We start from the raw sequence: 24,674 nt of genomic DNA, 5'->3' as shown, positions 1-24,674 counted from the left end.
TGTACCATCTCCTGCCAACCATTAAGCATGATTTCATGACTGTGACTTGTGATTTCCTGCTGGATTCCCCAGTGAACGCCAATTGGTCATACTTGACTGTTGTGGCCTGGCAGGAGCCGTTGGCCACCAGGTGGCGACAGAGCATTGGATCAGAGAAACACTTGGGAGTTGTTGCAGGATGCACCCCGTCAAAGGGTTACTCAGCGAAGGAACAACTGAGTACTTACAGGAGATGATTGCAAGCAGCTGTTGCTCATTGGGATCCTCTCCTGAGTATAAAGAGACTGCTGGTGCCACGCCCTGGTGGCAGAAGTCAACTTTCTGTTCCTGTTCTAGTGATTGTTCACGTTCAAACGGAGAGAAGCCAACTTGGATAAGTAGGTTTACTGGAAGAAGCCTCTTTGCAGTGCTGCGTTTGTTTATGGGACTTTTATCTCTTTGTTTATTTGGGCTTGCAGCCAACAAGAACTTGGACTGATTAAAAGAAACCTTTTTAGTTACGTGGCTTTTGGCTTTCGTTCTGAACGGAGAAGGGGGGTCAGAACACTTGACTAATCTTTTTTAGGATATGTGTAACACTGGTGGCCAACAGTTAAGCATGATGCCATGACTGTGACTTGTGATTTAACCAAATAACAAGAATTGGAAGGAACCTTGTAGGTCATCTAGTCCAACCCCCACCCCACACCCAAGCAGGAGACCCTATAATATTTCAGACAGGATGGCAATCCAGTCTCTTCTTGAAAGCTTCCAGTGATGAAGCAACCTACAACTTCTGAAGGCAACATCAGTTCCATGGGTTGATTGTTCTCACTGTCAGAAAATTTCTTATTTCTAGGTTGAATCTCTCCTTATTCAGTTTCCCTCAATTGTTCCTTGTATGGCCTTCAGGTACTTTGGAAAATAGTTTGACCCCGCTCCTCTCTGTGACAGCCCCTCAAATATTGAAACACTGCTATTATGTCTCCCCTGGTCCTTCTCTTCATTAGACTAGCCATGCCCAGTTCCTGCAATCTTTCATCGTATGTTTTAGCCTCCAGTCCCCTAATCATCTTGGTTGCTCTTCTCTGAACTCTTTCTAGAATCTCAACATCTTTCTGGTAGTGTGGTGATCAAAACTGGATGCAGTATTCTAAGTGTGGTCTTACTAAGTCTTTAAAGAGTGGTATTAGTATTTCACGTGATCTTGATTGAATCCCTCTATTAATGCAATTTAGGACTGTGTTGGTGTTTTTGGCGGCTGCTGCGCACTGTTGGCTCATATTTAATTAGTTGTCCACTAAGACTCCAAAATCCCTCTCACAGTCACTGCTATTACGCCTGGTGTCTCCCAATCTATTTCTGTACTTTTGGTTTGCTTCCCCAGTGAATGCCAGTTATTTCCACACTAGACTGATCTTTTTAGGATGTGTGTAATGGTAGCCAAGGGATGTAGTGGCTAAGACACTGAGCTTGTCGATCAGAAAGGTCAGCAGTTCAGCAGTTCGAATCCCTAGCGCCACATAACCGAGTGAGTTCCCGTTACTTGTCCCAGCTTCTGCCAACCTAGCAGTTCAAAAGCATGTAAAAATGCAAGTAGAAAAATAGAAAAATGGGAAGTTAATAGTTTTCTGTGCCCCTTCAACGTTTAGTCATGGTGGCCGCATGACCATGGAGACGTCATCGGACAGCGCTGGTTCTTCGGCTTTGAAACAGAAATGAGCACCGCCCCCTAGAGTCGGGAATGACTAGCACATATGTGCGAGGGGAACCTTTACCTTTAATGGTAGGCAACAGTAGCACTTCCTTAGGAATTCTTTTAGCTGATTGCTTGCTTCATTTGCACAAAGATCCTCACATTTTGTTCAAATAGTATTTCTACAAGTGTTCTAAAATACCTTTTAAATTTACAAAACATAAATAAAAAATAGAATTTTATTACGTTTCAAAAAAATTTAAAAAACAGTTTACATACAAAAAAACACAACCAAAACGAAAAAGTGACGTATGAAAAAAAAAGAGGGAAAAATTTTAAAATAACTTTTTAAAAATCATGAAAAAGAACAGGAAAAAAAGGTACAACTTTTTGGGAGATGGATACAATTACAAGAGTCTTGTACTCTTTTAGTGCATACTTATTTTAAAAGATACAAAACTAAAATATAAAAATATAAAAGATACCACTATACACAACCAAATGATAACAATATATAATACCATAATCTCTTAGCCTAAATAAAATGCATAGCCCATAAATGCATGATAACATCAACACAAATACACCTAATATTATTAGATATTTCTATAGTCAACTATATATAATAAAACATTCTGCACTTTAAACAAATATCTGAGAACCTAAAATAAAATGTAAATCTATTAAACTCCAATAATGCACATTGTACAATATACTGTATAATCAAATCATAGCTAATCATCAAATCTCCAAATCAAAAATTCATTTATTTTATTTAGAAATTTTGGGCTCAATTAGCATCATAAGTCAAGAACTACGTGTAAATTTAACAAATAAGTAAGTCTTAATTTTATTTTTTACCTATTTATTAAGTACCTAATTACTAGCGCTAAAAATGAACATTTTGAAGCCTTCCGAGTTTGCAAAGGTAAGTAGAACAGCGAGGGTGGGGAATCCGCTGTGCCACGCAATTCAGATTAGCTAGAAAGCAGGAAATCTGACAATTCTAGCTAATATAATTAGCGCGTCACAGCTGATCATCGCCCAGCTGAACAGCAGAAATTACTGGTTCGGCCGAACCAGTCTGAACTGGTAGCATTTCACCTTTGAAATCACATCAAGATTGCAAGAAAATGCAAGTTATCACCAAAGGTGGGGCGGAAAGGATGATAATATATGGGAGGGAAGGTGGGAATTGCCGTAAGTCCATCAATCACCTCCAGTGTGAAATTCCCCCATTGGAGCCTCAAGCCAATTGGCAGAACTATTCATATTCTGGACTGAATTTCAATAACAACTTGTATATCCTGCTAAGGAGTTTCATTTTTTTTCTTAATCTAGAGATAGCCTAGTTAGCACCTTCGTTCATTTCTCTGACAGAGACCAAGAAGGAAGAGGGAATCTGGTCATATCAATGTTGCTTGGCAACTGTCAGAGTGTGCACAGTGTGACTACTATTTTGAGAAACCACAGGAGCAAAATCCAGTACAGAGAGGTTTTGTCTTTCAAACAGTGGTTTATCTATAAGGCATCTATATATACGTATATACACACATTCTAGGCAAATACAAGGCAATCAATCAATCTGCAACTATAACATGGAGGCATACACAGAGAGCTACAATGGAGGTAGAACACGAGGAGAGAGAGATGCTCTCACATGGCCTCTCTTATATAGACAGCTTCTTAAAGTGGCAGTAACCCTGCTGACTCATTCTCATTTCATCATCTCAGTTTACAACCTTACAGCAGCTGGTCAGCTATTAAATCATTGTTACCTTAATAGCAACAATTTTTTTAATAGATATATATTAGAAATAAAGACGCTGCACTTTCTGAGATTCCAGGATCCTGGTTTCTTCTCTTCAGACTCTGTGACTCCTGCTTCAGCCAGTCAGCAGCCACAACAGCTAATACAATCCTTGGTTGTATAAACAGAGATGTAAAATCAAACTGACGCGAAGTATTAGTACTGCCTTATAAAGCCTTGGGAAGACCACACCTGAGATGCTGCATCCAGTTTTGGACATCGCATTACAAAAAAAGATGTTGAGACTTTGGAAGTGCAAAGAAGAGCAACTAAGATGATTAAAGATCTGGAGACTAAAACACACGAAGAACGGTTGCAAGATTTGGGTTTGGCCAGAGGGACGAGGGGGACGAATGGACATGGTAACAGTATTCTAGTATTTGAGAGGCTGCCAAAAGAGGACGGGGGGGTCAATTTATTTTCCCAAGCACCAAAAGGCAAGAGAAGAAGCGATGGATAGAAATTAATGAAGGAGAGAAGCAACCTGTAATTGAGGAGAAACTTCCTAACAGTGAGGAAAATTAAGCAGTGGAACAGTTTGCCTTCAGAAGTTGTGGGTGCTCCATCACTGGAGGTTTTTAAGAAGAGACTGGACAGCCACTTGTCTGAATCTCCTGCTTGAGCAACGGGCTGGACTAGAAGACCTCCAAGGTCCCTTCCAGCTGCATTCTGATTCTGATATTCAGTCCTGGTCAGACGTCTCCAACTGCCCTGCTCAGGAGCTCCACCTTTTGAGCCACGGCTGATTCCTTTCTTGCCTGTGTCATATTGGCAGAGCGGCTTCCGGAGCCTTCTGGGACCTCCAGCTGCCACAGGATGCCTTGTGCTGCAAGGAGAGAAAATGGAGAAGTCAACCCACCACATCCCCAATTTTGTATCAGTGTGTTTACTCTCCACCCCTTAGATCTCTCTCCCCCCCACTGCAACCTCAACAGGTCAGAGAAGAAACAGCCAAAGAAGAGAAAAGTTTGCAGCTCTCCTCCACATCGACTCCTCCTGGTCCTTCCCCGAGAGAGGAATTCCTGGAGAAGAGTCCACATTGGCTCAGTCCACACAGAAAGACACACAAGGGTAGCTGTCAGAGGTTGCGTCTCACTCACCTCTCAGGAAGAGAATCCAAAGTCCCACGTTTATGGCGGCCACAATTGCCACAGGGATCCACCACATTGTAGCTAAAGGAGGAGAAATTCAGAATTTCTGATTAGACAAAGGCTGGGGTCCCTGATGGAGTGATGCTCAGCAACAGAAGCATTTCCCAACCCTCACCGACCTCCAGGATGTGCTCCCACGTGAAAGAAGCCAACTGTCTAACTTCTAACTGTCGGGAAAGTTCTCCTTAGTCCTAGAACCAACCTCTATCTTCTGTCACGAAAGTTCTCCTTAGTTCCAGAACCAACCTCTACCTTCTAACTGTCAGGAAAGTTCTCCTTAGTTCTAGAACCAACCTCTACCTTCTAACTGTCAGGAAAGTTCTCCTTAGTTCCAGAACCAACCTCGATCTTCTAACTTTCAGGAAAGTTCTCCTCAGTTCTAGAACCAACCTTTACGTTCTAACTGTCAGGAAAGTTCTCCTTAGTTCTAGGACCAACTTCTAACTGTCAGGAAAGATCTCCTTAGTTCTAGAACCAACCTCTACCTTCTAACTGTCAGGAGAGAACTAAGTTCTCCTTAGTTCTAGAACCAAATTCTAACGTCTAAATGTTAGGAAAGGTCAGGAAACCTACCCTCTGAAATGAACCTCCAAAATACAATATGAGCGCCCCCCTCTTGCACATGCACTTGTGCATCCCCCACATATGTTTGGACCTTTTCTTTCAAGTTACTACTTGTACTGTAACTCCCTTATCAGAAATCCCTTCTCTCCCATCACGAAATATAAGAGAACTTGAGATGGTGCAGCAGAAGTCTTTCCAACATTGGTGAAAAATAAACTTCTACACATCACAACCTCTCACCTGTTTTGTCCTCCCAAGCCAAGACCAGGGGCTCCTGCAAGCCCTCGTGCTCCAGGCGACACCGAAAATGCTGCCTCTCCTTGGGGTTGATTTTAGTGCTGAGTCGGACATAATAGGTCCCGTCTGAGTTGGGGGCCACGTTCCTATGCAGGGTCTCGTTGTTCCAGACCTCTTTGTCCCTCATCCAAGTGGCCTGGATCTCCTTCAGGTAGAAGCCAGAGGCCTGGCAGATGAGGATCTCCAGGCTGTCATCTACTTCCTTGCGAGTCACCTTCCCCACTGGAGGCTCTGCAGAAACAGCAACACCAGAGTTCCTGGAATTTCTAATATTTCTGTTAAGATGATTTAATAACTGGGAAGACCTCATTTGGCCATCTTCTCCCACTGCTCCCTCCTCCATGCTTGAACCTATGAGAGCCTCAAAGATGCCTTGAAGCTCTTTAGATTTGAAAGATACCCGTGTTTTCCCCAAAATAAGACCCGGTCTTATTTTCTTTTCAGCTCCAAAATAAGTGCTAGGGCTTATTTTCAAGGGGTGTCCTATATTTTCCATATACACTTCTGTTTGCTCGCCACCACAAGGCGGGGGTGGGGGATGGAGCGACCTTATAGATCCCAAACTGTCTTATCTCAGGGCCCCCGCATCCAGGCTACCCATGCCCCAACACTTGCCTCCCCTCGTGGCCACGGCACCAACAACACAGCTCAGCCTCCTTCTCTGTTGTGGCTGCAAGCAAGCAGAAGCAAGTGGGCTGGTGGCAACATGGGCACCTGCTCAGTGATGAAATCCAATTTTTTGCCCACCGGTTCTGTGGGCGTGGCTTAGGGGAGTCATGTGACTGGGTGGGTGTAGCCAACTTTTTTTCGCTTTTTAAAGCAGTTTTTCCCTGCCGGTTTGGGCAAATAGGCAGGACCAAAATGCTTTAAAAAGAGGGGGGAAGCTTCTGACAATTATGTGGATCAGCTGTGAGCCACGTGATCATGGGAAGCTTTCCCCACACTTTTTAAAGCATTTTGTTCCTGCCTATTTGCCCGAACTGGCAGGAAAAAAATGCTTTAAAAAGTGGGGGGGGGGGGAGCTTCCCACGATCACGCGGCTCACAGCTGAGCCATGTGATCCCCAGAAGCTTTTTTTACTACTGGTTTGCAGAACCAGGGACAATTGTCCCTACAGGTTTGGCAGAACCAGGCCAAACTGGGAGGATTTCATCCCTGCTCCTGCTACTCACGGCTACTGGTCCCGCCGCAGTGAGGCAGGTGTCAGGACATTGGATATGCTAGTGCGGGACATGTGGGGCAGCTCCAGCCCCACCTCACAGCCATGGCACCACAAGCAACCAGACAGAATGGGCACTGCACAGGATCTTAAGTAGGCCTTATTTAGGGGCATAGGGCTTATATTAGGCGCACATGTAAAAATACTGTTAGGGCTAATTTTCAGGATAGTTGTTATTTTTGGGGAAGCAGGGTATACATAGAATTTGGGGCAAAATTTCTACTCTGAGTAAAATAATTGGAATGCTTTTGGGCTGAGTCGAGTTTGATTCTCCCATCACTGGAATTTTATTTGAATTTTAGAGATGGAAACACGGGTTGTTCGCCCCTGGCAGCCATTCATTTAGCCACCGTGATGTGGTGGTTAGAGTGCAGTACTGCAGGCTACTTCTGCTGATCACCGGCTGCTAGCAGTTTGGCAGTTCGGGTCTTACTGGCTAAAGTTTGACTTAGCCTTCCATCCTTCCGAGGTCGGTAAAATGAGGACCCAGATTGTAGGGGGCAATGTAAACCGCTTAGAGAGGGTTGTAAACATTGTGAAGCGGTATATAAGTCTAAGTGCCATTGCTATTTAGTGTCCAAAGTTACAACAGCACTGAAAAAAAGTGAATTATGACCATTTTTCACATTTATGACCGTTGCTGCATCCCCATGGCTCAAAATTCAGACTTTTGGCAACTGGCTAATATTTATGACGGTTGCAGAGTCAGATTCACTTAACAACTGTGTTACTAACTTAACAACTGAAGTGATTCCCTTAACAATTGCGGCAAGAAAGTTTGTAAAATGGGGCAAAACTCACTTTACAACTGTGTCACTTAGGAACAGGAATTTGGGGCTCAATTGTGGTCATAAGTCGAGGACTACATGCACAAATCAAACCTATCTTTTCATTCTGTCCCAAATGCAGGATGTGGAAATTGTATTGCAATTTCTTCTGCTTTGCAAGATTGGAAATGGAACCAGATCTTGCAGCCTTAATCTCTTGTTCAATTAGATTCCTTATCTTTATCTTTGAAGAATTTACTTTGGGGGATAGTGAAAATTATTTCCCCATCGCTTTTCTGTAATCTGATGTGAGATACTGCCCAACCTTTTTCTGCCAAGCCCATGAAAGGTGCTTGGCTGTGTAGGACATAAATAATATGGGTTAGGGGGAGAGGGTGGAAGGTACGAAAACAAAATCAACAAAATCCCCAGTTTGGGGATTGATTCAATGTTAACCTACCAAATTGAATGTGCTCAATGCGTCTGCATTTCCTGCGTCAGATGAGGAGAGCACATCTTTCTCTTTCTGTCCTGGCCACTCTTTACAGAGGCACGATTGAGAGTGTTTTAACAAACTGCATCACTCTTTGGTTTGGTGGCAGCAGTGACTCAGATAGAAAGTCCTTACGGAGGGTGATAAGGACAGCTATTCTATATTCTATTCTATTCTATTCTGTTCTGTTCTATTCTATTCTATATTCTATTCTGTTCTGTTCTATTTTTATTCTTATTCATTCTAATTCTTCTATTCTATTCATTCTTATTCTAATTATCTATTCTATAAATTCAATCTAGTCTATGCTATTCTATACTATTCTATGCTATTTTTATTCTATTCTGATTCTATTCTGATTCTATTTGTTCTGTTCTATTTTCTGTTTTATATTCTATTTGCAAGTTCTTCCACATAGAAATAAGGAACAAACTGATCTTTACGTCCTGACCCAATGTTAGTTTCATTTGTTTTGCAAGCTTTTCTCATGGAAATAGAACAGGACCTTCAGCATTAATTACTTATTTGAAGTACTTATTTGGGGTTGGGGGCATTGAAGGTTATTTTCAGGGGTGAAATCCAGCAGGTTCTGACTAGTTCTGGAGAACCGGTAGCTGAAATTTTGAGTAGTTCAGAGAACCAGTAGTGGAAATTTTGAGTAGTTTGGAGAACCGGCAAGTGCCACTTCTGGCTGGCCCCAGAGTGGGGTGGGAATGGAGATTTTGCAGTATCCTTCCCCTGCCACGCCCACTAAGCCATGCCCATCAAGCCACGCCCCCAGAACCAGTAGTAAAAAAAATAGAATTTTACCATTGCTTATTTTCCTTCTGTAATGTGATCTGGGATACTGCCTGACCTTTTTCTGCAAAGGGTGGCTTGGCTATGTAGGGAAGAAATAATATGGGGAGGGGGAGCCAACAGAAACATGCTCAATGGAGACCCCCCTTTGCCACTCACCTGCCCTTTTTAGAGCATCCTTCCGGTAGGACAGGTATCTCTGCAGCCACACAATGCAGGTCTTCTCCAGGAAGACATTTACTTTCTCAGACCACTCTGGATCATCCTCCTCCTTGACCTTCTCGGCTTGAGGCTGAGCTGCTCCCCATTTGAGGGTCTCATTCTGGAAGCTGATGATATCCCACCTGTTGTAGCCATAGCGCAAAAACCCTCCTTTGTTCCCATCTTTCTTGATCTCGCAGCCCAAAATCGCCTGCAGGGTGTGAAGCCCTGGAAGAGTCCAGGAGAGAGGTGGGTGAGAAGGGCTGAGGAGTCCTCTCCTCAGCTCCCCTCCCCTCCAGGAGGCCCATTAAGAAGTCTCAGGCAAATGCTTATGGAGATTCTCAGTCTCCATCCTGGTCACGATTGTCTCAAAGGTGCTTTTTATCAAGAGGCAACTGGACTTCCTGTTTTTTCTCTTTGAAGGTGTTTCCCTTCTCATCCAAGAAGCTTCTTCAGCTCTGACAGGATGGTGAGGAATGGAAGGATTTATAAAAGGATAAAAGGATTTATAACAGCTGGTCATTTGCATTCTTTGAGACAGTTGTTGAGGCCACCTGGAAGTTTATCTGTTTCATCAGAGTGTGTCAACAGAGGGGAGGAATACGACACCATCCATCTCCATCTTTCAGCAGTTCCAAGAAGGCTCCACACCCATCTGTACTACTCAGGTGACCCTGAGGACAGAGATAAACCTCCCGGTGACCTCAATGACTCTCTAAAGGAATGCAAATGACCAGCTGTCTGCAAGGAATATAAATTCCCAACCATCCAGTCAGAGCTGAAGAACCTTTGTGGATGAGAAGTGAAACATCTTCAAACAAAAAACCAGAAAGTTTAGTTGCTTCTTGAAAAAAGCCCTTTTTGGACAAGTCTCATGCAAGGAGTCTTGTCCTTATCTGGCCAATCTCTCCTTCCCCTCTTCATCCCACAAGGATCAAAGCCTTTCAGTGGTCAGAGAGCATAATGTGGGTGGGGCCAAGCCGTGAAGAATTTGAGGGAGAAAATTGGTTTTGTGGGAGTGTTTGTGTTTTACAGGGAATAAAATCCCACCATGGCGGCTCCTGAATCCATTGGAGGCCAAAGGTGACACTGCCTCTGCTCACCTCCAGCCCGGCGGCCCAGTTTTGATAACTTCTCCAGGTCAGCCCTGAAGACCGACTCAAAGGGCAGAAAAGTCCCCTCCTCCACCTCCTTCACCCAGGACACCAGAGGCTCCATCTTCCTGGTGTGGCTGTCAAAGCGAGCGATGGGCTGGTCATCCAAGTAGCCCCCAATGAAGGACTGAGGCGGCCCCTGACTGGGCTCTGACAGATGGAGGTAGGAATAGCACAGGGAGTGTGAGAGGGAGCCTGGATGGGGAGGAAGAAAAAGGATAGAATTAAGGAGTTTACACTCCATCCCCGCCAACATTTCACTATCCACCAGCATCTCCAACAACTGGCTTGCCCTCTTTCTGCTCTGCTTGGAAAGGCTCCTCCACTCAAACCTGAGGAAGAAGCCCCAGCATCCCTTGGCTGAGCTTAAAAACATCTGGGCAGAGTCACCCCTGATTAAGGTTTCCCCACCCCTGGCTCCTCTGCCCCCCCCCCCCCCCCCGGGATTCCCAGCCAGCTGCTTATGCCCCTGACTCAGATCCCAACTCCCCTGCCAATTGCAGGGAACTGATGGACCTGGGACAGGACTGACCACATGATTGACTAAATAATTGGCAGCTAAAATTGCCTCGCCCTAATACAGCTCACTCATTCCTGCATGTGCTAATAATGCATCTTCACAGAATAACAGAGTTGGCAGGGACCTTGGAGGTCTTCTAGTCCATCCCCCTGCTCAGGCAGGAAACCCTTTACCATTTCAGACAAATGGCTATCCAACATCTTCTTAAATACTTCCAATGTTGGGGCATTCACAACTTCTGGAGGCAGGTTGTTCAACTGATTAATTCTTCCAACTGTCAGGAAATTTCTCCTAAGTTCTAGGTTGCTTCTCTTCTTGATTAGTTTCCATCAGTTGCTTCTTGTTCTGCCTTCAGGTGCTTTGGAAAATAGCTTGACTCCCTCTTCTTTGGGGCAACCCCTGAGATATCAAACAGTGCTATCATGTCACCCCTAGTTCTTCTTTTCATTGAATTAGACATACGAAATTCCAGCAATCATTCTTTATATGTTTTAGCCTCCAGTCCCCTAATCCTCTTTGTTGCTCTTCTCTGCACTCTTTCTAGGGTCTCCACATCTTTTTTACATCGTGGTGACCAAAACTGAATGCATTATTTCAAGTGTGGCTTTACCAAGGCCTTATAGAGTGGTATTAATACTTCACATGATCTTGATTCTATCTCTCTGTTGATGCAGCCTAGAACTGTGTTGGCTCTTTTTGGTAGCTGCACACACTGCTGGCTCCTATTTAAACGGTTGTCCTTTCTTTCATGATTTCTAACACACCATTCCTGCGTTCAACAACTCCATTCTCTCCTGGAGTTTAAGAGTTCATTTTTCTATGGGTTATTCTTTTTTTCCTTCTCAGCCATTGCTGAAACATGTTAGACATGATCTCTGTTTGTAAGTCTGTTTATAGCTGGCAAACCCTTTGATTGACCCATAGCTTCCTTGTTAGAGACCTGGCTACTCTCCAGAGAATCAACCCAACCCTTTCCCAGCCCTCCAGCCCTTCCCAGGTGACTCAGTTTTCTGATAAGGTGGACTCCATAGCAGGTAAGCCCAGGAAGAGGAAAGAGATGGATGAGACGGATTGAGTTCTGTGTTGGAATAATAAACTCTTCTACAAACAGCCCCCTCTTTTCTCTGCCTCTCCTGTCAATCCCATCTCTCCTGCTCCAACCTCTTTCCCCACCGTCTGCTGTCCCTATCCTCCCCTCCCCACTTACATATGTAAATCAGTCCCAGGATAATGTATAAACTCCACCCTGGCTGTTGTTTTTGCTGCCCAAATTGCCCATTGCTCTCTATTTTGATATTTCCCCAGAAATACCAATGGAATTGATTACAAAGAAACACCAAATGTTCTTAAACGAGGATTGGTGAAGATGTTTTCTGTCTTGTAAATCTTTCCTTCCTTCCTTCCTTCCTTCCTTCCTTCCTCCCTCCCTCCCCATTTGTCTGGAATAGTATATAAGGTCTCCTGCTCCAGCAGGGGGCTGGACTAGAAGACCTCCAAGGTCTCTTCCAACACTGGAGACATGATATGAGTGTTCCAATATCTCAGAGGTTGCCACAAAGAAGAGGGAGTCTAGCTATTATCCAAAGCACTTGAGGGCAGGACAAGAAGCAATGGGTGGAAACTAATCAAGGAGAGAAGCAAATTAGGAGAAATTTCTTGACAGTTAGAACAATTAATCAGTGGAACAACTTGCCTCCAGAAGTTGTGAATGCCCCAACACTGGTAGTCTTTAAGAAGAGATTGGATAACCATTTGTTTCCTGCCTAAGGAGGGGGTTGGACTAGAAGACCTCCAAGGTCCTTTCCAACTTAGTTAGTCTATCCTGTCCTGTCCTGTCCTTCGGTTGTCCCAATGGGGCTGTTTCAAGACTTTCTGGTTTTTCTTGAAGACTCATCCAAGAAGCTTGGAAGCGAAACGCCTTCAAAGAAAACCCAAAAAGTCCAGTTGCCTCTTTGAAAAAGCCCCTTTGGTTCAACGGTGACCTGGACGACTGAGAATCTCCATAGACTGTTATTCTGTTATAAATGAGCTTGGAGGGGGAGAGACACAGAACTAGGCGGCTCAGTGGCTAAAACACTGAGCTTGTCAATCAGAAAGGTCGGCAGTTCGATGGTTCAAATCCCTAGTCCAGGTCTCCTGCGAGAGCAGGGGGTTGGACTAGATGACCTCCAAGGTACCTTCCAACTCTGTTACTGTTCACGGCTCCCCCTCCTTTTCTGCTCCCCCCTCGCCTTCCCCGTCCATCAGGTGGCAAGTCCTTTCAGGAACTCACCGCAGCAGGCCCCGGTCACGAAGGCCCCCAGCACCGCTCCCAGGAACAAGAGGGGCGCCCGTTGCAGAGCCATCGCCCTCCAGCCACGTGCGCCTCTCCACCCGCAACTCGGGACACCGGATTGCACCCAACAGCCCAAACCATCAGCCGAAGGAAAACCCCGCCCCTTCTGCCCCCGCCCCGCCCCGCCCTTCGCGCTCCAGAGCGATGAGTCTCCGGGGCTCAAGTTCTCCACTCCCCCCTCCAAGGTGCGCAGATCTGCGAAGGAAGAGAGGAAAGTGAGCCGCCCTTTTTCTGTCCTCCGACGCCCAGGAAGGGGGAGCGGGGACCTAGGCGGATTCCCTTTAGGATAAAGTTTAGGAGAGGACCTGCCAAGTTTAGCACAGGAAGGCGATCTGGTTACGTGTGAATGCAGCCACAGGGATGCCCTCCGAAGAGAAGTCCGTGTTTGTTGGGTAGACTTTTGGCGAAAAGTGAATTCCTTTCCTTTCTCTTCCTTTTCTTCCTTTCCTTTCCCTTTCTTTCCTTTCTTCCTTTCCCTTTCTTTTCTTTCCTTTTCCTTCCTTTCCTTTCCCTTTCCTTCCTTTCCTTTCTCTTTTCTTACTTTCCTTTCCTCTTTTCTTTTCCTTCCTTTCCTTTCTCTTTTCTTCCTTTTCTTTCCTTTGTTCCTTTATATGTTCAAACTTTATTTCAACATATAAATAACAATAAAAAAGTCAAGGAAAGTATCTTCTGCTTGAGCAGGGGGCTGGAGTAGAAGACCTCTAAGGTCCCTTCCAGATTGTGTTCTATTCCATTCCATTCCACTATTTTCCATTCTATTTTCTATCTATTCTATTCTGTTCTGTTCTATTATGTTCCATTCCATTCCACTCCACTTCTCCCTATTCTTATCCCCATTCCACCCATCCCATTAAGGAGATGTTGTCCCCTCAGTCTAACCCCAACTGACATAACTGGAAGTTGAGCCAAGAGCCTCCTGGCCATGATTACCACCTGATTTTCAAACACCTTCCACATGGGGTTTTGTGTGGGGCAGGGCAACCCCATCCAAGGATGGCCTTGTTCTCGAACTGGAGGTCCCAAGACCCAAAGCCACAATCAGTCTTGCCAGGCTCCAGCTGAAGCCTCTTTGGGACCCTAGCAGCTTCTAGGATAAGACAGACACTGCATCTGGAATGAGCATCACAATGAGCATCTCTTTTCCAAAAATAAAATACAAATACAGAATGAAAACAAAACAAGAATTACAGAAAGACAGGCAGGTACACACACAAAAATGTTTTCAACAAATATAAAATTAACAATAAACATATTACCTCCGTCCTAGTTGAATGCTGTTTAGCTGTATGTCACACAAATCTAATTGGTTTGCTCACTTGCATTGTGAGTCTACACAGTTACACATTTTTCTTTTTTTAATTAATATTTTTATTGCATGTTTTTTTTCATTTTACCTCACAGTTTCAACTTTGCAACAACGATATACTGATTATATCAGCAACTTGTAAGATATACATGATGTTATATATCCTAATTATGTCCATTTTTCTCTTATTCATACAATATAGTCAACATAAAAAAGAATAAAAAATATAGGAACTTGCATACGACAAACTTACATCTATTGTTTCCATGGTTCTAACATAGTTCTCTATACATTTATCATTCTATATATTTTAATTTACACTTTTGTACATTCTGGTAATAATATTGCTTACAATACGTATTCTTCTATATAACTTTATACCTGTATTTATTTCTGGTTTGTTAATCATCTTTCATCATTAGCTTTCTAGTCTTTGCATCTATCATCTAACCAATTGTACCATAAGTCCCATATTAAATAATGGGACTCTCTTTGTTCTGCCCCGGGCAATGAGGTTCTGCTCGGGCAGCCAGATAACTCCACATTTGGGAATCTCTTTCAGACCATGTTTATTATCAGGCATCCTTAATAACAACACTTACAGTTCAGTGTTAAGATTCTTCTGACTTTCCATGATCTGTCCCATCACGTAGTGTAAAAAGATGATGATTTTATCCCTATGCTGAGCGGAGATGTAAAATGCTACTATTCCGGTTCACACAGCCATTTAAACTGCCCAGTTATAAACTTTGCATGTGGGCAAGATGCCCCAGTGGCCAATCATAAACAAAGATGTGATCACATGTTATGGAACTACATTTCCCATAAGGCAGTCTCTGCCTGCATTTACCATGAGGTAGTTTCTTAAAGGAGACAGTTCTTAATTCCTACACTAGCTAGATACAAGTGATGAAAGACCCAAAAATCTCTCCGGGCTCCAGCATGCAGGAAGGGCCTGAAGGGCTCCTCCTGAGAATCCGGCCTAATTCAGAAGGAGTCCGATCCCATCTTCTCTCCTCTCTCCTCATGCTGGGCGTCTCCCCTGCAAAGAGGAGGGAGAAAGTATCCAAGGGTTAGTTGGATCAAGACAGTCAGAGCCTGAGAGGTGCCAGAGGATCAGAGTTTGGGGGCAGGAAGACCCCTCCTCCAAGCCCCCTCCCCCAAATTCCTTACCTTCCAGTGTCTGAGGTGAATAGGAGAGAGAAGAGGGATTCCCAAAGCATCTTCACCCTCACTTGGTCCTTGGACCCCAAAGGCCCCCTCCCTCTCACCCCATACGGCCCCCACTGAGACCACTCACCTGCAAGGGGGCTGCTAAACCATCTGGTTGCTCCCTGGATTGGAGAGAAAGACACAGAATGAATGAATGTCTGGATCCTCTGAGGAGGAGAAATCTCTCTCTTCACCATTCAACCTCTTCAGCTTCCCAAACTTCTCAGAGAACATAAAGCTTTTTATTGATTCATTAATTAAACTTCCATCTCCACCTATCTCATTAAGGTGACTGTAGGCAGCTCACAGCAAAATTCAATAAAATGCCACGCAGAATATTTAAAACACTAAATGAAAACCAAAATCTCCCATCAGATCCTGTTGCTTTTGGTCTGAAAAGAAGATCGTGTCCAGTGTGTGACCTCTGTCTCCAGTCGGACCCCGGATGACAGCCATGAACTGCTGGGCTGCTTCGGAGGCCAAACCCAGGGATGGCAGATTGAGGTCTCCCAGGACCATAATCCTGGGCAACTCCATGCCAACCCTGAGATGCCCCCAGCAGCTGAGGCAGGGAGCTGGCCATGCATCAGGGAGGCTGTTACAGTAGCAAAAAGCCCAACTGGTGAGCCCAGAGTCAGAAACAGGAAATCACCACCAGAATTGTAGGGTGGGAGCCTCCTGAGTGCCAGAAGAGATTCTCCGATGACCCCTGTAACCCCACCAATCCTGCCTGGGGTCTCAGCTGGGATCCCTAACCCTGAACCCATCTGGGCACATCTCTGAGAATGGAACAACCCCCCATCCAGAGTCAGCCAGGTCTCAGCTATGCCACCAGAGGAGTCTCTAACCACTGGGGATCATGGCCTCACTGGTGCTTTCCCTATTTCCCCTCTGTGAATTGAGGCCCTTTTCCTCAAAGGGGGCCAAGGCTCCACCATGCAGACTCTGGGCTGCCTCCCCTGCCTGAATCCAACAGGGAGAGTTTCCCTTCTCCTCTGCAGAATGAATGGGGAGGGGGCTTTTAAAAGTGGGGGCTCTCCCTCTTTTCATCCCCTCATCCCCCCAAAGTCTTCCAAAGGGAGAGAATGGCTCATGCAGCAGCTGCTCCCTCCAACTTACCCTGGTCTGAACTGCTGGATCCTTTGTCACTTGCTGGAAAAGGAAAGTAAAAGGGGATGAGGGAGGATGTCTGTCTGTCTGTCTCTCTCCCTCCCTCCTTATAGGAAGCTCAGCTCTTTCTGACTCCAGATGCCTCCCTCCCTTTCTCTCCCCCACACAATAAAAATGCAGAAATAACACAGAGAGAGTTTGGATCAAACTGCTTTGGTTAAAAGGCATTGGAAAGAATTATTAAAATTTATTATTTCTATCATACAAAGCCAGAAGGCAGAGCTGGCCTAAAAAGATACAGATAGATTCAAAGTTTATTTTTGTAACCAGTTGTGAGCCTTTGGGACAGGAGACCAAGAGGAGATCCAGCTCCTTTTCCCTCAAAATGCCCCCTTTTCATCCCTAATTTTATGGAGCTTCTAACTCTCATTTGGCCAAGCCTTTCCTCTAGGCCTACTTGGGAAACAAAGGATGTCCTCAGTCAGAGGGACCTTCCACCACCTGTGTCTTCTCCTCTTCTTAAAGGTTCCTTCTCCCAGATGTTTCTCCTAGAGGACTCCACTTCTACTAATAGCCTGGCTGTAATGAAAAGGGGGCCCAACTCCCCCAGCCTGGTTCTTAGGAGGAAGAGTAAGACACATACATGCACACATCCCTCTCAAATAATGGTGTCCCTGGTCCCTGCTCTAAGTTGGAGAATACATGTAAAGAAGACAATTCACTCACTTGGTGCTGCTTTGTAGTCATCTTGACGTTTTTCTGCAAGAATAAAAACCAGTGAAAGCTCAAAAGGATCCACCAGAGATCATCCAAACTCTCCCTCTGTAGGAGCAAGAACTCCAGATGCTTCACTGTCACTTAGTCCAATCAACCAAGACAGAAAGATCTTCAAAATACAAATGCATCTCCTGATTTGCCCCAAGAGAGACCTGCTGCCTCCGAGATGGATGGAGGGGAATTGGGGGAAGCAGAAGGAGCAGCTGGGAGGGGAGGAAGGTTTCCATGGAAATCCTTCTCTGATGCTCTCTGACCAAAGCCTTTGAAAGGGACAAAGGAACTGGGATGCCTCTTCCCAACTCAGAAGGAGACAGGACTGCCCGAATCTCAGACTCAGCTGAATAGAAACTGGAGTCCCAGCAAGAGGCAGAGATCTCAGATGCTCCCCAAGAGGGCTGGGAAAACAGGACAGAGGGAAGCCCAGAAGAAGCTCCCCAAAGGGAGAGACTTGGGGGGAATCTCCCCATCTTCCTTCCATCCTCCTCCTCCCCCAAAAAGATACTTACTGAAGAATACCAGGATCCCAGCAATCGCACACGCCAGGACAAGGGCAGCCACAAAGCAGCCAATGATGAGCCCCAGGTTGGATTTTGAATTGGTTGGATCTAAATGGGGAGAAAGAGCAGATCATTGAAGGAGAAGCCCAAACAAGCTTCCCAACCAGGGAAGAGACCTAAAGAAGTGAAAGCTGGAAATACCCCAAATTAAAAACTCCATGGGCTCATTTTTGGGTCCTTCTCAAAGTAACATGAAGGCGCCTTGCTATCCGTTGTTAAAGGACGTGTCCTCAGGATGCTGCCTTCTTCTCACACCAGCCCAACATGAAGGCAACTGAATTCATCTTTGGCTTTTCCACTCAAAAACAGCCCTTTGCCACCTTCTGACTCATAGCAGCTTCCAAAACAAAAACTTCTCCAACACAATAAAACAAACATTTGTTAAACAAAAACATTTTTGTTCTTTTTATAGGCTGCCCCAATAAGTCATGACTCTGAGTGGAATTGGGAAGCTCTGTATGCTTTTTTCTTCAATTTGAGTGTTTGCATTTTATTATTGGAAGTAAAATAGGGAATTTCATCAGGATCGGCCAAGTATTGGGATGGGATTCTGTCCTTTCCATCACCCGAAGTCAATTCTACGGTCTGGTCCCTGCAGCTTCTCCAGCCTCAAACACTGGAAGGACCAACGGATGAAAGCTCAGCTATGTTGACATCTGGACACATCTGGGTCAGATTTCTCTCCCACCACCCTCCAGCCTGCCAGAGAGCCCAGCCTTCCCCTCCCTGCAGCCTCTCACCCTTCAGCTCCAAGTCCAGAGGCTCCTGCAGGCCGCCGTGCTCCACGTGGCACCGATAGCGGCTCCTCTCTTTGGGGTCAATCCGGATGCTGAGCCAGTAGTGGTAGGTCCCATCCGCATTGGGGGCTACAGACACATGGAAGGTCTCTTCAAGCCATTCTTCCCCATCGCTCCTCCAGGAGGCATCGATCTCCCTCGGGTAGAAGCCATCCACGCGGCAGACGTGCGTCTCGATCCCATCCTCCACCTCCTTCCTGCTGCTCACCGTCACCTTTGGGGTCTCTGCAGAAACGGCATCCTCAAAATTAACTCTGAGCCCCTCCAGAGCCTGGAAGGTGTATGGGAAACTTGGAGGGGCAGGAAAATCTCCCACCACTTAGTTTTAACCAAAAGATTCACATTCCTCACTTGCAGCCTCTCCAAGAGTTTAGGAAATTATCCAGATCTGGAAAAGGCTCAACCAGAAGAACTCCTGATATTGAGCCCATCCCAGGGACTCAGCCTAAAAAACCTCTGGCAGCAAATTGAGTCTCCAAGGAAATTCCTCTCTGGCTGCTTTGAACTCTGAGTGATCTTGGGCTGCTCCCTTCAGGGGAGGGAAAGTGGAGATGGCCTTTTAGGTTTCCTTTCAAGACAACAACAACAGAGAAGATTCTCCCTTCTTTTTGCCTCCTCTTCTGCTCCCCTGAATCTGAGGCTGCTCCAGGCCTCTTTCCAAGGGACACAATCCCAATTTTAAGAGGAAGAGAGATCAAAGGGAATCTCACAAAGGGGATCAATTGGGAAAAGGGGTTTGTCTCTGAAAGTGCGGGGGGGGGGGGCGGGGAGAGGTTGATGCCAATGGAAGAGAGAGGGTCCTCCCCAGGCAGGGAGGGGCTGTGGGCAATCATCAGTAGAGGGAGGGATTCTCCCATTGATTCTATTCTCATCCAGCTGATCCTGGAGGGATGAAGGATCCCAGGGGGGGAGGGGTAGACCTAGGGGAGAGGGGTGGTCTACATGCAAGAGGGGCTGGAATAGGAGGAGGGGGATTCCCACCAGGGCAAACAGGCTAAAGACCAGGGACCCAAAAGGTGCCGAGGTGACGCAGTGGTTAAATGCAGCACTGCAGGCTATTTCAGCTGACTGCTAGTTCGGCGGTTCAAATCTCACCGGCTCAAGGTTGACTCAGCCTTCCATCCTTCCAAGGTGGGTAAAATGAGGACCCGGATTGTTGGGGGCGATATGCTGACTCTGTAAACCGCTTAGAGAGGGCTTGAAAGCCCTATGAAGCGGTATATAAGTCTAACTGCTATTGCTATTGCTAAAAGGGCTGAATATGTACAGGAGATCCAGCCATAAAGGAGGAAAGTCCAGCCTGGATCCAGATGCTCACCTGTCCTCAGCAGGGTGTCCTTCCCATAGGACAGGAACTTCTCCAGCCAGTCAATGCAGATTTCCTCCAGGTAGACCTTCTCTCTCTCATTCAATCCTGGAAGCACATTCAATTTCCTCAGGGCGATCTGGGCCTGGGGGTCGTGAGCCACCCAGGTGAGGGTCTCCTTGTCGAAGGTGATGAAGGTCCTCCCTTCGTAGCCATACTGGATAAACCCTCCTTTGCTCCCGTCTCCTCGGAGCTCACAGCCAGACATCTCCTGCAATGTGTGAAGGCCTGAAAGACAGACAGGAGGATGGTTTGGGGAGTCCAGAAGATAGACAGAGACCCCCCTCCCTGCAGTGACCTTGACACTGGCACTAATCCCTCCCCCATTTCCTCCCAAGCATTCAAGGGAAAGAAGTCCCCATCAGTAATTGCCTTTTTCCCTTCCCTCGACCAGCATCCCTGCATTTTCCCCCCAGGATGGAGCCCCTGAATCTCCCCAGGAAAAGGGAATCTGGAAAAGCGAGCAGAAGATCCCAAGGGAGATTGAGAAAAGGAGTCGCAAAGAAACGGAAAGACGGAGACCCTTCCGTCTTTCCTTCTGCCATTCCTCCGCAGGGGGAGGAGGAAGGGATCCAAGAGAGGGAACAGTTGCCTGAATCTGCGGCTGCAAAAAGGGAATGAGAATCTTGTGCCTCAAAGAGGATCTGCTCGATCTGGAAAAAGCTTGCAGGTATCTCTGTGACCATAAATCATGCTCTGTGTTGACAAATAGCACCAAGTCACAAGGCCTGGTTCCCACTTTGGGCTAACCAGAAGCAAACCATGGTTTAGTACAATGTGGGAATGAAGTCTTGAAGAGCCCCAAAGGAATATTTCCCTCAGCAACAGCAGCAAGTGGCCCAGTCTGATCTGGAGACCCAAAGGGTTATTGACCTTTGAAATGAAGTTTGAAGCTTACAGGCTCTGGAGGGCCCTGGAGAAGATATTTCAACTTCAAGTGAAGAGATTCTTGGATTGAAAAGAAAACCAAAAGGAAATCCTGAATGGTTTCTACTCCTGTGTGGGCTTGAGAGGGAGGAAGGACGCCAGGAACCCTCGAATCTAAGGGAAAACCACCTGGAAGTAGAGTTGAACTAAACTGACCAGTCCTCTCCTTTCCTCTCCACACCCAGGAATGACAGGTGAGGGGATCCTTTCTCTGCATCTTCTGCTCAGCCAGAGAACTTCCCTTTGGAGGAAGAGGAAGATCCTTGGGAGATCCAGTTTGATCCTTCCCCCGAGAGGAGATTCCCTGATCTCCCCATGGGAAAAATAGTTCTGGATTTCTGTCCAAGAAGAATCTCCTGCCATTCACAGGAAAACACTAAATATTTGGCTGCAGTTTTCAACTTCTAAGAACAAATTCTGTCATTTCAGAAGCATCGAAAGCTAAGACAGAAATTGTCTTCTTTCCCTTGAAGATGAAATGTGTTCTTATCTCAGGTTTGGCACAGAATTGAATATTTGTGCAGCAAAAAGAAAGCACAGGGATCACATTGAAAAGGCAACTTTCGTTTGTGATGTTTAGTGTAAGAACACTATTAATGCATCTCTACAGGTCTCCGCATGAGACAATTCTGGCCCATCTCTGAGCCTGGATGTTCAGGGGGTTTCCTGACATCTGAAAAATAGTTCAAGGGATCCTCCAGGGTCAAAAGCTTAAGAAAGGAGGCTTTAGAGGGGCTAAAATATATTTATGTTTATAACTGCTGTGAAGTTATAAACTTTCCTCTCTCTCCTTTCCTTATGTTACTTTCCATTAGTTTTTATCTTTTTGTTGAAAGGTTTTAGTAAAAATCAGGGCTGACAGGGATCATTAAAACAGTATTGAAAACACAGGAGAGGCAAATGTCACACAGCCTCTACATGAATCAAGGCAGAGCAACCACATCTGGAGTATTGGGAGCAGTTGTGGTCCAAAGGCCTCCGAAAGGAGAGGAGGGAGCCGGGGAAGGTCCAGAGGAGGCAACCCAGGCGATGGGAGGGGGGAAGCAGCCTCCCTTGGAGGGAAGGTTGGGACCTTGGGGGCTCTTTAGCCTGGAAAGGAGGCTCCCCTCCCCTCCGGCCGCTCTCCTTCCTCCTTCCTCCACCAGGGGGAGCCCTCTGGGCCCAGCCCTGATCCCCTGGGAGGCCAGCAGGGGGCCTGGAGGGATCTGGGGGGATCCTGGGGGATCAGGGGCAGGACTGGCAGAGCTCTTGGGAGGAAAGGAGGGGAAATGGCTGATGTTTGTGGAGAAGGTTTTCCTCAGCCAAAAGGAGCCTTTTTCCTTCCATCCCTTTTCCTAAATGAGGTTCCTTGGAGGCGAATCTTCTCCCCTCAAAGGTGGCAGAAGAAGGGGGGGGCTGTGCTGAAGAAAGAGCCCCCCCCATCCAGGGCAGCCCCTCCAAGAGGGCAGGGCAGGAGTTCAGCCTGAGGGACCAAGGAGGGGAAGCCAGGAAGGCTCTGAGGGACTCAGGAAGGGCCCCAAATGGAGGCTTCTTCCTCTCCTCTCTTTCCCCCTCAAGACCATCGGGAGGATCCTGGACCTCTGATCCCCCCCCTCCAAGAGCCCCCACCCCATTTGGGCCTCCCGGCCTCTCCTTCCAACTGGAGGATGAGGAGAAGCTCCTGGTGTTTGGGCCCCCCTCATTGCCCCCAAAAACGGAGAGAAGGAAAGGGATCTAGTCTCCCCAGGTGGATCTGCACCAGATCCCTCGTTTCTCTGGGGTGGAAACAGAGAGAAGGAGGAGGATCTGCTTCTCCCAGGATCTCCTTAGGATCCACCATCCTTCTTTTTTCAGGGAGGTGAGAGGCCTGTGATCCCCTTCCTCCCCCACAGAAGGAGATCCACCCAGGACCCTCCAACTGTCATGGGGGGAGGGGAGATTTCGGTCTCTTTTTACCTCAGTTTATATCAACATCCAGAAAGAGAGATGGAGAAATTGAAACACGTTTCCATTAACTTCAATTGGCAGAAATCGTCAGCAATGGAGGCAAGGACAATCTTATATTGACTAAAGAAAAGAATAAACATATAAAAAAGGCTTTTTAAAAGGTGTGGAAGGAGCTTTTTCCTTTGAAGGGACCCCCCCCTTTCTTCCCCCTCTGGTTCCTGGGGAGGGGATTATGGTGCCGGAGGAGCCACCCGACCCATCACTCACCTTCGCTCTGATTGTAGAGAATCCTCAGAGCCTGCAGGTTTACTCTGAACAACTCCTCATAGCCACGAAATATCTGTGTCTCTCTGTCCCAGTACTGGGGATCCTCCTTCCCCACCTTCTCCATCCAGGAGACTCGACGCTTCATCCTCCGGCTGTGGCTGTCGTAGTGAACGAAGAGCTGATCATCCACATACCCCAGAGAGACAAAGTGGGGCTGCTGCCCCTGACTGGGGTCAGAGATGGAGATGTAAAAATACTTCATGGAGTGGGAGGAGGCACCTGGAAGGGAGCCAGAAGAGAAGAGTTAGGGGGCTTCAGTCAAGGACCCGGATCCCATGGAGGCTCCCATCTGAGGCTCTTTGGGGGAAGAAGGAAGAAGAGGAAGAAGAAGAGAGCTGGGGGAGGAGGAGGAAGGGGGGAAAGGAAGGGGGAGATGGGAGGAGAGGAGGCAGGAGGGGGAATGAGTGACTGAGAGGGAAAGAAGAAGCTTCTGGGGGGCCTGAAGGGTTGGAGGGCAGGGAAGGTGAAGGATGAGAGAGGAGGGGAAGGTCAGGTGCCCCAAACTTCACCTGCCCCAATTGTGTCCTCCCCCCTTCCAGCAAGGCCTCCCTCCAACCCCCTTCTGGATTGCTCAGTCTCTGCCCCAAGGAGGCTGCAGTGGCCCCGTAGGTAAAAGAGGGGATTCCACCCCCAGAAGCTCAAAAGCAGCAGGAAACCCCACCTGGTCACCCCAACTTTCCATTGACATCACTGGGGGCCAAAGTGGCTGGTTAAAAGCTGCAGATGTTATAAAATGGGAGAGGGGGAATCTGGGTGAGACCAGAGGCCAATGTGAACCCTCACCCTAACCTCAATATGGGGAGGCAAAGAGGGCAGAGAAGGGAGCAGCAATGAAGCCACGTAGCCTCCCAAATCTTCCTCCTGTCCCTCTCCCACCGCCCTGGAAAATCCCCCTCCCCTCCCAGAGTTCAGCCGTCTGAGCAGGAATCGGCCTTGAACCCAGGACTCCGAGGGGCTCCCCCTCCTTCCACAGGGAATCTCACTGGGATTATCCCAAGTTTTCTTCATCTCAGCAATCCAGTTAGGGCCCCGGAACCATCATTCATGGAGGGTTTTCCTCTGAATCTCCCCCTTCACTTTCTCCAGAAGCTGCTCTGACCCTCGTCCTCCTCTGGGGCTCATCCTGCACTTTGTCAGCCCAAAGAAAGGCAGAAACGCCCCTCAGCCTCCTCGGGAGGGGATTGGGATCCTGCTCTCCAACCCTTCACAGGATCAGAGACTCTCAACGTAAAGCCTCAATCAGAGTTTCTCAGCCATTTGGACTTCAATTCCCAGAATTCCCCTCATTCCCAGAAATCCATGGGCCTCTCCACCCCCTGCCCCTTCCCCCCCTGTCCCCACTGAGGCTGCTTGAGTTCCTGCTGAGACCAACCATGGGGGGGGGG

General features: G+C 46.8%; 1 protein-coding gene and 1 long non-coding RNA gene across 4 annotated transcripts in view; both read right to left on the bottom strand.

Annotated features, from left to right (window-relative positions):
• Nucleotides 1-23,523, bottom strand: part of LOC116503412 (major histocompatibility complex class I-related gene protein-like) — a 187,185-nt gene extending 163,662 nt beyond the window's left edge. Inside the window, exons 1-8 of one of the 3 annotated variants that reach the window (XM_032209813.1) lie at nucleotides 23,230-23,520; nucleotides 20,062-20,337; nucleotides 18,687-18,968; nucleotides 17,896-17,994; nucleotides 17,339-17,371; nucleotides 16,622-16,654; nucleotides 15,591-15,624; nucleotides 15,114-15,332 (exon numbers count right to left, since the gene is read on the bottom strand). In XM_032209813.1, the coding sequence (XP_032065704.1) occupies nucleotides 15,605-15,624; nucleotides 16,622-16,654; nucleotides 17,339-17,371; nucleotides 17,896-17,994; nucleotides 18,687-18,968; nucleotides 20,062-20,337; nucleotides 23,230-23,491 (1,005 nt within the window). In that variant the 5' untranslated portion in view covers nucleotides 23,492-23,520 and the 3' untranslated portion in view covers nucleotides 15,114-15,332; nucleotides 15,591-15,604. Of the gene's footprint in view, nucleotides 1-15,113; nucleotides 15,333-15,590; nucleotides 15,625-16,621; nucleotides 16,655-17,338; nucleotides 17,372-17,895; nucleotides 17,995-18,686; nucleotides 18,969-20,061; nucleotides 20,338-23,229 lie in introns of those variants that run through there. The other 2 variants (XM_032209814.1, XM_032209815.1) reach the window with 2 other exon arrangements.
• LOC116503460 lies at nucleotides 4,127-5,508 on the bottom strand. Its single transcript, XR_004254703.1, has 3 exons — nucleotides 5,441-5,508; nucleotides 4,586-4,657; nucleotides 4,127-4,311 (listed from the first exon to the last, which is right to left on the bottom strand). It is a non-coding gene; the product is annotated as an uncharacterized LOC116503460 (long non-coding RNA).
• Nucleotides 23,524-24,674: the final 1,151 nt, after the last annotated feature.

Source organism: Thamnophis elegans, chromosome 2, assembly GCF_009769535.1.
Source record: "Thamnophis elegans isolate rThaEle1 chromosome 2, rThaEle1.pri, whole genome shotgun sequence".
Classification (NCBI taxonomy): Eukaryota; Metazoa; Chordata; class Lepidosauria; order Squamata; family Colubridae; genus Thamnophis; species Thamnophis elegans.
The sequence above is the reverse complement of the archived record's forward strand: the minus strand, read 5'-3'. Positions and strand labels throughout refer to the sequence as shown.